Raw genomic sequence first — 16,171 nt, forward strand, 5'->3', positions numbered from 1 at the left:
GTAGTTAGAAATGTAATTGTATTTATAAATAAGCAATACATTAGAAAGTTAGTTTTCAACATTTATTCAAATGAAGTACATTTTAATATTTGAGGATCAGTAATTTCAGATGGAAATTTGACATTTCTTAATATATTCTCATAAATTAAAATTTGAAAAATTATATAATAGTGAAATTTAAAATTTGTGATTTTAGGATATAATAAAATTAAATATTTAATAATAAAACACTTGAGAAATTTTAAAAAATGAACTGTCAAATATAAACCTTAAAATTGTTAGAAAGTGACTACTTTCTGTTCACATCTTTGTTCGGTGGAAATTACGGGCCACTATTAGTATATGAACTGGCTATTGACTTTTGATTTTAGTCACTTTACCTCTCCAATAACCTTTTTGTTCAATACTTAAGAGGCTCTGTCTTATAATCGAAATTTAGAAATTCTTGATTGATTGTGGTGTTATAAATTAATTAATGAATTGATAGTTATAATTTAATTGAAAATATTAAAATTATAAATTTTATTAAACTGTTATCGTGATAAGAGTCTTGAGTTGTTTAACTTTAATCTCAAACAACTTTTACTCTCAATTATATATATATATATATATATTTTACGTTAAGACAATACCAAAAGCGACATTTTAGTTATCCGCCACTTCATTTTTTAAAAAGAACTTCTAATAAATACCATATATTTTCTAACATTAGATCAATTCTCCTTAATAATATCCTAACCTTAATTAATTAAATAAAAAATATTTGATATCTTGTCGGTGAAATTTTTAGATTTCACAAATAGAGTAATGTCTTATAGGGTGTAGTAAAATACTAAAATAATAAATATTTTTTAAAATTTATTGTGGAATAAAAAAATACATTGTCAAGTGGTACTAAATATCGGCCCTAAATAAAATTAATTTAAAAATTAAATAAAAATAGCAAACAATTAATAGTAATGCAAGGTTTATGGTTTTTGTTCAACTATATTTATGATTTATGGTGTAGTGGATTAGAATTTAAGATTTAAGATTTTAAAGAAAAGATTATTATTTTAATGTTTAAAGTTTTAGAATTTTATAAAAAAATATTTCAATTTTGTTAATTTTAGAGTTAAAATAGTAATAATAATAATTAATTTGATGTTTTGGATGTATTATATTATTCATCAACTTGACATAATTGGATGTTTAAAAGAATCATTCCAATCTATGCTAAACTCTGTTTTCATAAAGTAAGTCATATTTTATAATAAACGTTTTTGTCTTATTTTTACAGATAGATAATAGAACATGAACTTCACACATTGTAGTTTTTAAATGTTAAAGTTTATCATTATAACCAAACCTTTTGTTAAATAAAATTTAAATAAATATATATTTTATATTTTTCATTGACGTGTATAATAATTTAAAGTAATTGAATTTCTTTTGCGAATAATTAAAAATATGTTCATGAATAGTAAATAAACATATTATATAAAATAATAAAAATAAATATTGATAATTATATTATTAATAAATTAATAAATACATAAAAATAATGTTATTTTATGAAAATTATTAATTATATGTTAATCAAACTATAACTAGTTATAAATTATTTATTAAACGAAGTTTAAGGAAATAAAAAAACTTGTTGATGAAAATATATAAATAAATAAATTCTTTTTGTTTAATTCATCTATTAAACCAACCTCAAAATTTTAACCTTTTATTAATTTACAACCCAAAAATTACAAACTAAAATTACACTATGATGGCCCAAAAAGGGGTTTTATAAGCTAACTATATGGCTTTTAGGTTGCAACTGCATCAAATTGTAGAGAAATATTAGGAAAGAAATTTCACATGTTATCTATGTGTGTATATATATAATGGAGTGTGGTTGGAAGATGAGAAATTAAGCTGGACCATGGGTACCACTATCATTTCCCCGACTTTCCTCTCTGCTTGTCTTCTTCTTTTATGCCTTGTCTGCTGTTTGAAGGAGGGGTATGGCTTGGAACGGAGAGCAACTGCAGAGAGCCACCACCTTGAGCACAGCCATACGATCCAAGTCACTTCTCTTCTGCCCTCCTCTATTTGCAGCCCCGCAACCAAAGGTTAATTACCTCAACTACTCTCTCCCACACTAACCGACCACTCAATTACTTTAGGTTTTCACAGCAAAATCACTCGCTAACATTATGCTATTGTTGAGTCCCCTGTGCTGGCTGGCTAGCATCATGTCAGCGGGATTGTCTTTCTTGATTGTACTCGTACATGGAAGCACTCCATGCAAAGCGAAAGAACTGCGGCCCATTAAACTCCACATTTACCTTCTACCACTCCTCTAACACCCTCTTTTGCCAATCCCTAAGAAACTTTAGCATAATTGTCTGCGTTTTGAGACAATATTATTACTTACTTTTTCTTTTTGATGATGAATGTTCCCTTTATCATTGAAATACTTTTATTTCCTGCTAAAAGAAAAAAAATAAAGGAAAGTTAATTATCCTCAAAAGTACGTACGTAGTTCTGAACTTGAAATCGTAGTCCTTGGAGGCAGTGGGTAGGTTATGATTTTAATTGATTTTTTTTTATTGAGGTAGTCTTTCATATTTCAAAATTTTAGTTTTTAAATTAATGATTTATGAATTACTTATTTTTATTTTTTAGAATTAAGATATTTTAAATTCAAGATTTTGAATTAATTTAAATCTAGATCTAGATTTCATAAATTTTTTTTAAATTTAATTGTTTAGGATTTGAATATTGTTGTTTGAATTGGACTGGACCAGCCAGTTGGATCAGGAACCAACTACGGTACAGGTCAGGATAAAGGCATTGGACTGATTGATTTGAGAATCGATACGGCTATTGAACCGACTGGACCAATTTTTTTATGATTTATTTAATAAAATAGGATGAATTGGTAAAATCGTTCGTATCAGTCAAATCGACCAAACCGGTTGAATTGACAGAATCGATTGGACTAATAAACTGGTGGCCTAATTATGGATATTATAAATTGAAAGTCAAGGGTTTATAAGTTAAAATGGCGAGAATTATGGTATAATTTTTTTGAATATTTATATTGTATTTAGTTAAATGCATGAAGCTTCGTTACTGTTTTTAGAATCGAACTGGTCGGTCAGATTGATTGGGTTGGGAATCGATCGGGGTACTAGTCTGGAATAAGGGGTTAGATTGGTGGGCTCATGAACCAGTTGAACCAATCGGACCGACCGAACTAATAGTCGAACCAGTTTTATCAATTTATTTGTTTTTTATTTTTTAATAATTGGATCGATCGAACTAATTGAATCAATAACTGATAGTTTGACTGGTTCACCTATCGGTCCAATTTTAAAAATCTTGAACTTCGTTGATGATATATTATAAGTAAAATTAATTAATTATTGTTTCGGTTTTGAAGTGCAAAAGAAAAGAGAAAGAAATAGTACTCATGTTTTTAAATCAATTTTAATTTTGAAAATTCCAAGTTTTAAATGGATTTTAAAATCCAAATTTTAACTGTTATGAAATTAGACTTGGATTTAATCCAAATCAATTTTTTATTGAAATAATGGTTTCCAAACAAAATAAATCTAAAAATATTAATTTTTGAAAAATATAATTTTTCTTTGAAAATTACTTTCCTTAGCATATGAAAATTTAATTACTTTGAACAATATTGGGAAAGTAATTTCTCAAATAATTAAAAGTTAAAATTTACAAAAAAAAAATAATTACGAAATCATAGAAATGTTCAAATTCCATCAAATTTAATTTTGATTTAAATGTTAATTAATTTCTAATTATACAAAGTAATTAATAAAAGAGAAATACTTTTTCCTCCATCTTTTTAGTTTCTACCAAGCACATTAATAAACAACATTTTTTACTACTCTACTCCTTTAATTGCTTTTAATTAAATAATAATTTTCAACCTCCAATCACCTTAAATCTCAGAATCCTATATATGTGTATGGATTTCCTGACTTTCTTTATTGGAACACCATGCTGATTTGTCGTTAAGACATTTTTCAGTCTAATTAATTAGCCAAGGGCAGTCACTTGAATCAACATAATATCTTTAATAATACCAATTTATAGTAAATAATCGATGAATCAACTTGGCAAGGACGTGAAACGATGTTAATCCAATTGTTCCATCATCAAAAGTTGAGTTAATTAGTAGATTAATTGTACATTGTTCTTTAATTACTAAAACATTCTGGTATCGGAATGCATATGTGATGCACGGCTTCCACTTTCAGAATTGAATAAAAAGTCATCTTTACGAGTTGTCCACAAGCATGGTCCATGCTCCCAACTCCATCGTCAAGATAAAGCAAACATCCCCACTGACGCCGAGATCCTTCGACAAGATGAAGCCCGGGTCAAGTCCATTCACTTGAAACTTGCCAGGAGCTCAGGCTCGAGCAATGTCGACCAGATTGATGCAACCAACCTCCCTGCCAAGGATGGTAGCGTGGTGGGGTCAGGCAATTACGTAGTTACCGTGGGTCTAGGCACCCCGAAGAAAGATTTAACTCTCATATTTGATACTGGAAGTGACATCACATGGACACAATGTCAGCCTTGCGCAGGAAGTTGTTATCAACAGCTGGATCCAGTGTTTGCTCCTTCCCAATCCTCAACATATTCCAACATTTCATGCAACTCAACAACCTGCAATTCACTGGCTTCTGCAACAGGTAACTTTCATGACAAACTTGCCGAGATAAATTTTCATGTAGAGAAAAAGGAAACGAAAGTTTTATGAGCAAGAATGCGGCTACTCGTGTGAGAAAAATCGTTGATTCGTTGTTATTAATTATTATATTTTATGCTTTCAGGTATTAAACCTAGATGTTCGTCTGCTTGTGTCTATGGCATTCAATACGGAGACATGTCTTTTTCAATTGGATTCTTTGCTAAAGAAACGCTCACCTTGACATCATCTGATGTATTCAAGGACTTTCTATTTGGCTGTGGCCAAAACAATCAAGGTCTTTTCCGAGGAGCTGCTGGTTTGATAGGACTTGGACGAGATAAATTATCTCTACCTTCACAAACAGCCTTAAAATACAAGGGAGTCTTCTCCTATTGCTTGCCGTCATCTGCCAGCTCAACTGGTTTCCTCAGTTTTGGCGACACTGGTGCCTCAAAATCCGTAAAATTCATAACATTGTCCACAGTCTCCCAACGTTCAGCCTTTTACGGAATTGACATTACTGGAATAAGTGTTGGTGGACAAAAACTATCAATTGCAGCCTCTGTTTTCACTGCTGGTAGTGCCATCATTGACTCTGGAACTGTCATCACCCGGCTACCGCCCACAGCCTACGCGGCACTGAGCTCAGAATTTAAGAAACAGATGAGCCAATATCCAATGGCACCAGCTTCAAAGCTGCTGGACACATGCTATGACTTTACCAAGTATTCTTCAGTTAACGTACCTAAGATTAGCTTCTTCTTCAGCGGGGGTGTTGAGGTGCCTATTGCAGCTGAGGGAATATTTTTCGTTAGAAGTATCTCACAAGTGTGCCTAGCGTTTGCCCGCAACAATAATGACACAGATATAGGGATCTTTGGGAATACACAGCAAAAGACACTTCAAGTGGTATACGATGTTGCTGGTGGGAGGCTTGGGTTTGCTACAGGGGGATGCACCTAAGTTTTCAAAGCTAATTGAGAAGAAAATCTTCGAGTTAGCTGTCAAATCATAAGTCATATAATATAATAGTAAGTTTGGCTTAAGATTGAAATAATCGATGCACTAGTAAAACTTATCAGTACTCTACTCCCTAGGTGGATACTTGTCTGCTTTGTTTACCCATCTATCATTCAGGAAAATAAATTGTTCGCTGCAGAATTATGTTCAATGATGTATGATTTTGTATGGAAATGTTAAACCTCCAAATCTTATATGAGTCTCTTGAATGAATATATATATATCTGGCGCAAGTTTAAGAGTTAAGAAATAAAAGCTTCAGTTTCAGCAGGTTCTAGGATAATAGCTCGAAAAGGGGATAGCCCAAGGTCCCTATTTGAGCACAAGAGCAGTCCGCATTTTATCCTGGATCATTGCTTGTTTTCACTCCCTCGATCTTATACTTTCAATCCTTGGTTTGTCCAAGCACAGCCCTAATAAGTAATCCTAGTCTTTCTTGAAAATATGTGTGTATACACACACATCGTCTCCCCCATTGACTTTTGACGTTCACGTTGGGTGGTTACTGTTCCAATTACAAACATATTGTATTGCTAGTGTATCAGCCACTGATTAAGTCAGCCAAGTTTCCATTGATGTTATCGTCTCTCTCCAATGGCTGCTTGATTCATGGCCCACGGTCACTCAAGTAATATTGGGCACATGAAATTATATGAAACTAATCCCAATTTTACCACCTTTTTTTAATTAAATATGCGAGATTCATTGAAAGAGAGTGCAAAGCTGTGGATCTGATCAAAGCCCATTGCAAGAAAAACTATGGATGGCTTGGGCTCAGCTGATCAAGGGACCCAGGAAAGCCATCAAGGTTCAAAAACAGAAAACTCCAAAATAAAAACCATGCGGTTCCAAAACAAAACATAATCAAAAGAGAACCAAGGGACGGAGCAGGGCAGAAAATGCAGCAGCAGAAAACCGTGCATTCCATCTAAACGGGAAACTTTGCATACATACGAGAAACTTAACTTTGCCAATGCCTATTGTGATTGTACTAAACTTTGACTGCATTCCTAATTGTCTGCTAATTCCCTCGTCCTCGTCTTGCTGAGTCTCTGCTCTTCGTGCAAGACTACATATGCGTTCCGAGGGACAAATATTAGTTTGGATGGCAAGTATTTTCACCGTATTCTTCACGTTAATTCTGTACTAGCATCAGCCGCTTGCCACTCATCTATCCAAGGTTATATTAATTTAGTAATATACTCACTAATCATACGCAGATTTTGCTTTTACTAATGTCTTTACCTTCTATATATTTTGTTACTGAACCTTATCCATTATATGTATCTTAAGTGAACAAACAAGTGCTCACATCCCCTTTTATATGTTAACTACTGAGAAGGTGGTGAGGAAGTGCCGATGAATCTGCAATGGAAGGAAGCTGTTGTGTTGGTCTTGGCTTGTTTTCGTGTGATTCTTTGTTCTGCAACTGTGGAACACTCATTTCTTCTCGATTTTTTGTACCGCCTGCTGCAGTCTTGTATTTTCATTAGCTAGTGTCATTAGGATCCCGCTAAGGAAGAAGCAAGGAAAAACGTGTTCTAGTTCAGCTTAGTTATTTCTACTAAGATTTGTTACTCCACGGGGAAAAAGTGGTACAGACAAATTAATTGGCTTTGGCTTCTTGGCAATGATCCACTTCCATATTCAAAAGACTAAAATAGATTATAGCGTGGAGATTTCCTCGTTTCTGACACTCTCTAGTGCCAATTGCTGGTTTCACTATGATATAAATGACTACATAATTGAGGAAATTAAATATTTAAAAAGTCTGGGATGAATCGATTTTCAAGGAAATATAAATTTGAATAATAGAAGCTTTCTTGATAAGAATGTGCTCAGGCACTACCTGTTTGTTTTGTTTTAAGTCTGAAAAGTAAAGGTAAAATGCATGCTCCTTATCCTTTGAATGGGTAGCCTACCATCCATTTCTATAATTCTATTCTATCCAATCCCCACTAGATTATTTTTATACTTAAATCAAATATTTGCCTATTTGAATTTCATGCCACAAATCAAAATATAGATATATTTACGAGATGGGATCTGACAAATCTATTATTCTTTAAATTATGAGAGAGTAAACTTACCACTTAATTAAATAAGATGTTCTAATCTTGTGACACTAGAACCTCGTATATCAATATTTATTGTCCGCAAATCTTTCAAAATCTACCTATGAGAGGTAATAATTACGGCCATATTCCCAACAGATTTTATACTATGAGCATTAGCTACTTTATTTACCTTATCTAGGTGGTAATTCTTACTTCTTACCATTTTCATGGTCTCATATTCAACTTTTGATAAGTAAATAGATATTTTAATTTATTGTGATATGTACAACAGTAAAAACATTGAAAATAATATTAATATGCACAAATTTTATGGGTTTATAAATTTGAAGATTCTAATTTATGATCCCATTTCTGAATATCATGTAACTTCTAAATAAAATAATCATACCATATAAAAGAACATGCTTCATTCTAAATAACTTTTCTCAATGTGTCAAAACTATAATAAAGAATACCTAAACATTATAATTGGACTCCGTAAAATTTGAGCTAATAGCTATAAATGTCCATTAAAATTTATGGGTAATGACATTGAATATTTGACTTAGATTCCATCATCAGTTTGAATAATTGATGAAATTGAATTAAAGAAATATTAATTTTACCAAGTAAATTACTTTTGAGTAACTCAGTTTTATTTTGAATCAAACTCCAACCCTTGAAACAATATTTGACCACATTTAAACATAACTTGGAATATAAATTTCAAGCTCTTACTGTTTTCTTCATCTTACCCTTCATCAAAGTTTTACTGTTTGCATAAAGTTTGTCCCTATAGCTGTCTGTATGTGGAGGAGTAGAAGCAAGTGGTGTGCACCAAACTCAGTTTTCTTTTTCATTAATAACTAGAAGGATTTGCCAATTCAGAGCATGCAACTCCACTTTAATTCATTAATTGCATAGCCAATCCATACAAGTTAAATCGTCTATGACGCAATAATTTGATTGTTTGTTGCAAAAATAATTAAGGAATTGAACCCTCACCTAATTCCGTTCCATTTCCTTTTCCTTGTAACATAATCAAGTGGGAATCTTATATGATGATAAGTGGGTAGCCCATCAATCTCTCACTTACAATGGGGACACAAGAAAAGATTCCAGCTTCCAATTTCAATCACCACCCAATAGAAAAAATAATCCTTGGTTGGGTTACAGCCAAACGGGATTCCAATCCATCACCTACAAAAGTTCAAAGATCCCACCTATATTAATGCCCACTAGCATTGCTTATACTGACCAAAACTAGTTTCCAAACATGTATAATTGAGGACTGGACCCTACTGCTTCATGTCTTTCTAGGCAACACTGACAAGGATGTCCAATAACTGAAGATTCATGGAATTTCCAAGCTACTTCAACTAATTGGTATATTGGGTTCCTCTACCTCTCTTTCACCAACATTCTTCAACTAGAATTTTTATAAACTTATGTATTAGATATTGAAGCTTCTGTGGGTTTGCCAATATTTATAATCTTTATTTGTAAAAGTATATTGAATTTTTAAACAAGATTGCTGTTCCCCAGAAGGAGAGATTCTAATGTGATAATGTATTAAGGAAAGTTGCAAAAGATTTTATTTTTGGTAAATTACAATGTGTGGATAGGTTAAGCAGTACTTTCAGCTATACTTATTTTAAGCTTTGGAGGTCTAACGTGGACTCCTCAAGTCAATTATTATTTGTTAGGTGCATGCATATGTTAATTATGTCCATTGCCCATTTTAGTTACTCGTACGTGCTTGGAATTTCCTTTGGCAACCAGCATGCGTCTATGACTCTATGTCATAATAGCACATATACTAAATTCTACCACTATATATAATAATAATAATAGTAATAATAATAATGGTAATTTCTAATTTATAGAGTTATTTATAAGTTGGATTGAGTTACGTCTAAAAATAGAACAATTTGAGTAAAAATATAGGCCTAAAAAATAGATTTGAGAAAAAAATAAGGCCCTTCTAGAAAATGGGTTAGGCCACAAGTAAGGTTTTTTTGAGTTAAATTAGGCTCGAACTTGCAATAAAAAAACCTTGTTTTTTGCTATTTTTTTTTCACTTTTTACCATTGTTTTACTACCATTTCACTATTATGTTGCTACTATTTTGTTGTTAATGTTTGGATATTATATAACACTTGTTTTATTGTTAACTTTACTACTATTTTAGAGACGTTTGCTTGTCAAGTTACATTTATCTTAGTGTTATTTAAGTATAAAGATTTTTTAAATTTATTTTCAATTTGTTGGGAAACATTTAATTTAATATTTTTAGTATATTTGCTGTATTATATTTTTAAAATTTTTATAAAAAAATAAAATTTAAAAAAATTAATATGGTCAAGCCAGGCCCAAATTTTAATATTTTTATCCGAATTAACTTAGATAAAAATTTTGACCCATTTTTATATCAGATCCGGGCCTAAAATTCTGTTTGAATCGGCCCGACAATGAAAAACTCTATTTCCAATAATAATGAATGAATGAAATTAGATAATAATATCATACGTATAAATATCATGTTATAGGCAGGACCCAAAAGAAGAAAATAGGCAGTCTAGGCATAATTTAGGCTCCAATCCAAGTTATAGCATTAAATTGGTGCGGTTTATTTTAAGGAAAAAATTACTTAAAATTTGCGCCATTCTTTTGGTTTACAAATTCAGGCATCCCCTTCATTTTGTAAAAACTCATTCAAGATGTTAGCCTTAATTTGGGAAACATTATATAAGAGGTAACCCCACGAGGAGTTGCTATCGATACAGCTAGATTGAAAGTCGAAATAAGAAATTAAAGAAAAAGGGCTTGATGGGATTAGTTCACATGACATAAATATATAAAAAAAATACAAATACTAAAAGACAGAGAGAGAAAATAATAAAGCAAGTTGCTCTTGTATTTTTCAGATAACTATCACCAAAAAGCTTTTGCTCTTTCCATTTCCATTTGAGAATTTCATAAGACGAAACGAAGCCCCACCATGTTATATTTTTCACATTGGCCGGCTGCTCATAAAAACACATACGCCTGGATTTTGTGATAGAATTTGAAAACAAAATTTTATTCTTTTCCCATTAAAATCATTAAACACCTCTTTTTTTTAACCAAAAAAAAATACCTTTATCACCTTTAAATCCCAATAATGTCTAAACACACAATAATTAACGTTGCTGTGGTTCCAAATTGTCACTATTGGCCCGAAAATACATGTCAGTTCGGCACTGTTAATTTTAAGAACACTTCTCAAATCTGGCATTAATTTGCAGCATTAGGGACCCAATTTTGAGCAAGCAACAAGCGAACATTACATCAGATAAATTAATTCCAGGGTTGATATTGCTGCCGTGAAGAAGCTTCTGATTTGATGTGTACAGAGCAAAACAAAGATAATATTGTTGCCAAAAAGAAAAAGGCTTTAAACTTGGGGTGAAATAAGGAAATATATTGCTTTTAGGTTACAACTTCACTAAGCTGTAAAGAAATCTTACGAAGTTTGGACAATAACAATTGTAATCAACGAAACTTTAACACACCATGAACTCAAAACTTAGCATAGCTCTTCCCAAGTACCGTGCTTGGTAGGCAACGTGTTGAGTGCCTGTTAGTAGAGTAATTTGTTAATTGTGCATTATGATATATGATCCAAGGATGACGTGTAAGAATGGGTAACCTATATCTTGTGTCTCCACTCTCATACAGAATATATATGTGTGTATATATATAGCGGAGTGTGCTTGTAAGATGAGAAATTAAGCTGGACCATGGGTGCCACTGTCATTTCCCCGACCTACCTCTCTGCTTATCTTCTTCTTTTATGCCTTGTCTGCTCTTTGAAGGAGGGGTATGCCAAGGGACGAAGAGCAACTGTTGCAGAGAGTCACCACCTTGAGCACAGCCATACCATCCAAGTTAGCTCTCTTCTACCCTCCTCTATTTGCAGCCCTGCAACCAAAGGTTAATTACCTCATCTCTCTCTCGCTCTCTCACACACAAACCAACCAGGCTTGAGCTGGCTCTTGGCTTGTTCATTACTTTAGTATTTTACAGTAAAAACACTCATTGAGATCATGCTTTATTGAATCCATTGTGCTGGCTGGCGGGCTAGCATTCATGTCAGTAGGATCGTATTTGTTGATTAAGCTTATCGTTATACTCAACGTATACAGTCATGTCTGCTGTCTGCTGCTTTGCCAGTTACAGACCAGCAGTTAGCCTTTCTTTTCTTTTCCCTGGACCAATTAGAATAAGTCATTTTCAATAGTCTTTTTTGGACAAAAGAATAATTTGTTCATTTATCCAAAAGAAGTAGCCAAGCTGCTACGACGAAAACACCATGGTAGTAGTAGCAGTACAGCACAAATACTAAGCTAATTAAACCTAGAGATTCGTTCAAAAGAAAAACACAGACATGTTCAGGACCCAAGCACGGCAGAGATCGTTTTTAAACAAGTGCCTAGCAATATTTCTAATTCCATAAAGCCTGAAACAAAATAGAAAAAAAAGCAGCAGTGTGCTATTTTTCCCTCCATAAATCTTGTATTTTCTCCTTTCCAGATACAGTAAAAGGGAAGCTTTCCATGCAAAACGAAGAATTACAGCCAATAATACAATTTCCTTTTTGGACTTGAATTGAGTCCATTGAAACTCCACTAACCTTTTCGTACTTGGAATATATGCCAACCGACTCTAGCCACTGCCACACCCGTAGGACCCTCTTTTCCAATCCTTAACAAACTTGAGCTCAATTGATTGTCCTTCTTGATGACTTTTTAAGGCAAAGAAAATTTTCATTATTTGAATTTAATGATGTGTGTTCCATTAATTATTAAAATACTTTTTTTTCTTTAGAAAAAAAGGGTAAGTTAATTATTATCCCCAAAAGTTCTAGTCCATGGGAGGCCAGAGGAAGGTTATGCTTTTAGGCCAATTCTAGCATTGTTTAGCGACTTTGGTCATATGAAAAGATATAAAAAGAATCTTAAAAAAATAAAGGAATAATTTTGTCTTCAAACATTGCTCTGACAACAGAATGAAAAGTAGTACGGTCTTGGATAAATACTCGTTGCTCGTAGGCAGTGCAATAGCTAAGGTAAGGTGAAATAATATGATTGGTGATGCAATGATTGAAACTAAGGAAAACTTTTCATTTTTCTCCCTTTTTTTTTTCATGATTTCAAAGCTTTTGGAACTAATACTTTGGAATTCTTAATTAATTGCAAAGATTTAAGGAAATTTGGTTTTGTTTTTCATTGATTCAAAAGATTAGCTAACCACAATCTTAAATCTCAGAATTATATGTTTTTGGATTTCCTGATTTTCTGTATTGGAAAGCAATGCTCTGTTGTCGTTAAAACATTTCTTTCAATCTTTAGGTAATGCATTATCGGGCAGTCACTTTCATCAGCGATAAATCATACCTAATAATAGCAATTTAATAGTAAATTATCAATGAACCAACAGGGCAAGGGTGTGCAACAATATGTTAATCCATTTTTTTCATAACCAATTTTAAATAAATAAATTGCATCGATCCCATCATATATTAATTAGCAGTTTTAATTTTATCTTTAATTCTTAAAACATTCTAGTATTGGAATGCGTATGTGATGCATGGTTTCCACTTTCAGTATTAGACAAAAAGTCATCTTTACAAGTTGTCCACAAGCATGGTCCATGCTCTCAACTCTATCATCACGATAAAGCAAATATCCCCACTCACGCCGAGATCCTCCTCCAAGATGTAGCCCGGGTCAAGTCCATCCACTCAAAACTTGCCAAGAGCCTAGGCTCTACCAAAGTCGACCAGACTGATGCAGCCAATATCCCTGCCAAGGATGGCAGCGTGGTGGGGTCGGGCAATTACGTAGTTACCGTGGGTCTGGGCACCCCGAAGAAAGATTTAACTCTCATATTTGATACTGGAAGTGACATTACATGGACACAATGTCAGCCTTGTGTAGGAACTTGCTATAAACAGCAAGATCCTGTTTTTGCCCCATCCTTGTCCTCAACATATTCCAACATTTCATGCAGCTCAACTACCTGCAATTCACTGGCTTCTGCAACAGGTAACTTTCATCGATTTTGTTGGATATCTTTCAAGCCTGGATTCAAATAACTAGTTAATTCGTTGTCATTATATTCTTTCAGGTAACACACCTGGCTGTTCATCATCAGCTTGTGTCTACGGCATTCAATATGGAGACTCATCTTTCTCAGTTGGAATCTTTGCTAAAGAAAAGCTCACCTTGACATCAACTGATGTGTTCGATGACTTTCTATTTGGTTGTGGCCAAAATAATCAAGGTCTTTTCGGAGGGGCAGCCGGATTGATAGGACTTGGCCGAGATAAATTATCTTTACCTTCACAAACCGCCTCTAAATACAAGAAATACTTCTCCTACTGCTTGCCATCATCCGCCAGCTCAACCGGTTTCCTCAGTTTTGGCTACGGTGGCGTATCGAAATTCGTAAAATTCACAACGTTGACCACTCTCTCCCAAGGTGCATCCTTTTACGGAATTGACATTGTTGGAATAAGCGTTGGTGGCAAAAAACTACCGATATCAGCCTCTGTTTTCACTGCTGGTGGCGCCATCATTGACTCTGGAACTGTCATCACCCGACTACCACCGACGGCATATACAGCACTGAGCTCTGAATTTAGGAAACTAATGAGCCGATATCCAAAGGCACAACCACTTTCAATCCTGGATACATGCTATGACTTTACCAAGTTTTCTTCGGTTAGTGTACCTAAGATAAGCATCTTCTTCAGTGGGGGTGTTGAGGTTCCGATTGCCGCAAAGGGAATTTTGTATGTTAATGCTATCTCGCAAGTGTGTCTAGCGTTTGCCGGTAACACTGACGACACAGAGGTAGGGATCTTTGGGAATACACAGCAAAAGACACTGCAAGTGGTATACGATGGTGTTGGAGGGAAGCTTGGGTTTGCTACAGGGGGATGCACCTAAGTTTTTGAAGCTAATTGAGAAGAAAATCTTCGAGTTAGCTGTCAAATCAAAGCATAATTCATATGATAGCAAGATTGGCACAAGACTGAAATAATCAATACACCACTACTTCATATGTGGGATTCTTCTCTGCTCTTTTCTACCCATACATCATTTAAGAAAATAAAATGTTTGCTGCAATTTATGTACAGTGATATAAAGTTATGGTTTCGTGTGAAGTTGTAACACCTTCAAATAGTAAAACACGTATCTCTTTCTTGAATTAAAAAAAATTAATGGATAAATTGGCTCTCAATCATTTCAGTGAAAAACGGAAGCCCAAAGTTGCCAATTGGGTACATGACAACCCATATTTAATCCTGAATCTTTTTTATTCATTTAATTATTCTCTTGAGAATATGTATGAATAATATCTTGCTCCCCATTCTCCTCATTGGAAGTCAAGGGTCAAGCACATAGGCAGGCCTAGTAATGACTTTTGACGTTGACTTGGGGGTGTCATTACTTTGCCAAGTTTACATTGAATCTATCCCTCTGGCTGAGTCCACTCAAAGTAATATCTTTTTGATAATGGGTAGGGTAAGAGCTGTTTAAAGATTATATCAATTGAAATCTTGAATACATTTGTTTTAGCACTTTACCTGTTGTTTAACCCACAAATAATATATATTATAGAAATACAAGTAATTTTTTTTATGGAAAAAAAAAAACACAAGTGATACCAAAGTCAAGTTTTAATATTAAACGAATTGAATTAATTTGAATAATTTTAGTGTTCGTATTTTTAAAAATTTTGAAATTTTAGTTTTAATCAAGCGTAGTAGCTAATCTATTTGGTAAAATTTTACTATAAGTCTTGTATTATCGTAGAATTGTATATTTAGTCTATGTTTTCTAATTGGGTCATTTTAGTCGCTTTATTTTATGAATTTTAGTCTTAATGCAAACAATAATGTTAAATCTATTAGCTAATTTTTATGTGAGGAATATATGAAGTAGTAAAATGATATGGTATTACACATGCCATAATATGTTGGTCGCATCAAAATTCTCAAAATACAAAATTTGAAAGTGATCAAAGTATAAGGATTTAAATCCATAATTTACCCCATAGCTTAGGGGCTAATAGTAGAGTTTAAGTTAAGTGTTATGAATTTTATTTGTTTTCGTCCTCAAAAGTTTTCATTTCTATAAAACTTTATGTGCTAACCTTTTAAAATTTACGGTAAATTGGTCACTAAATTATTAGTAAATTTACATTTTGGTCAATTAATTTTAAAAAGTTATAAAATATTAATGAACTATTCGGAAGTTTTTTATTTAAACCATTGGACGGTTAAGCTTTTTTTTTAAAGAAAAAAATTGACTAGCGAGCTTCAAGCGACGATTTAATG

At 33.1% G+C, this 16,171-nt stretch overlaps 2 protein-coding genes across 2 annotated transcripts; both read left to right on the forward strand.

Moving 5' to 3' along the window:
• The first annotated feature begins 1,842 nt into the window (after positions 1–1,842).
• On the forward strand, positions 1,843–5,919 carry LOC105770872 (aspartyl protease family protein At5g10770). The gene is made up of 3 exons (XM_012592234.2): positions 1,843–2,105; positions 4,266–4,706; positions 4,848–5,919. Exons 1-3 carry the CDS (start codon positions 1,916–1,918, stop codon positions 5,666–5,668), a joined length of 1,452 nt encoding a protein of 483 aa, XP_012447688.1. The 5' UTR covers positions 1,843–1,915; the 3' UTR covers positions 5,669–5,919.
• A 5,603-nt stretch (positions 5,920–11,522) lies between these two features.
• LOC105769386 (aspartyl protease family protein At5g10770) lies at positions 11,523–15,088 on the forward strand. The gene is made up of 3 exons (XM_012589989.2): positions 11,523–11,757; positions 13,431–13,871; positions 13,954–15,088. The coding sequence occupies exons 1-3, from the start codon at positions 11,565–11,567 to the stop codon at positions 14,775–14,777; spliced, it is 1,458 nt and encodes a 485-aa protein (XP_012445443.1). The 5' UTR covers positions 11,523–11,564; the 3' UTR covers positions 14,778–15,088.
• The last annotated feature ends 1,083 nt before the right edge of the window (positions 15,089–16,171 follow it).

The sequence above is a fragment of the Gossypium raimondii genome, chromosome 5 (genome assembly GCF_025698545.1).
Source record: "Gossypium raimondii isolate GPD5lz chromosome 5, ASM2569854v1, whole genome shotgun sequence".
Classification (NCBI taxonomy): domain Eukaryota; kingdom Viridiplantae; phylum Streptophyta; class Magnoliopsida; order Malvales; family Malvaceae; genus Gossypium; species Gossypium raimondii.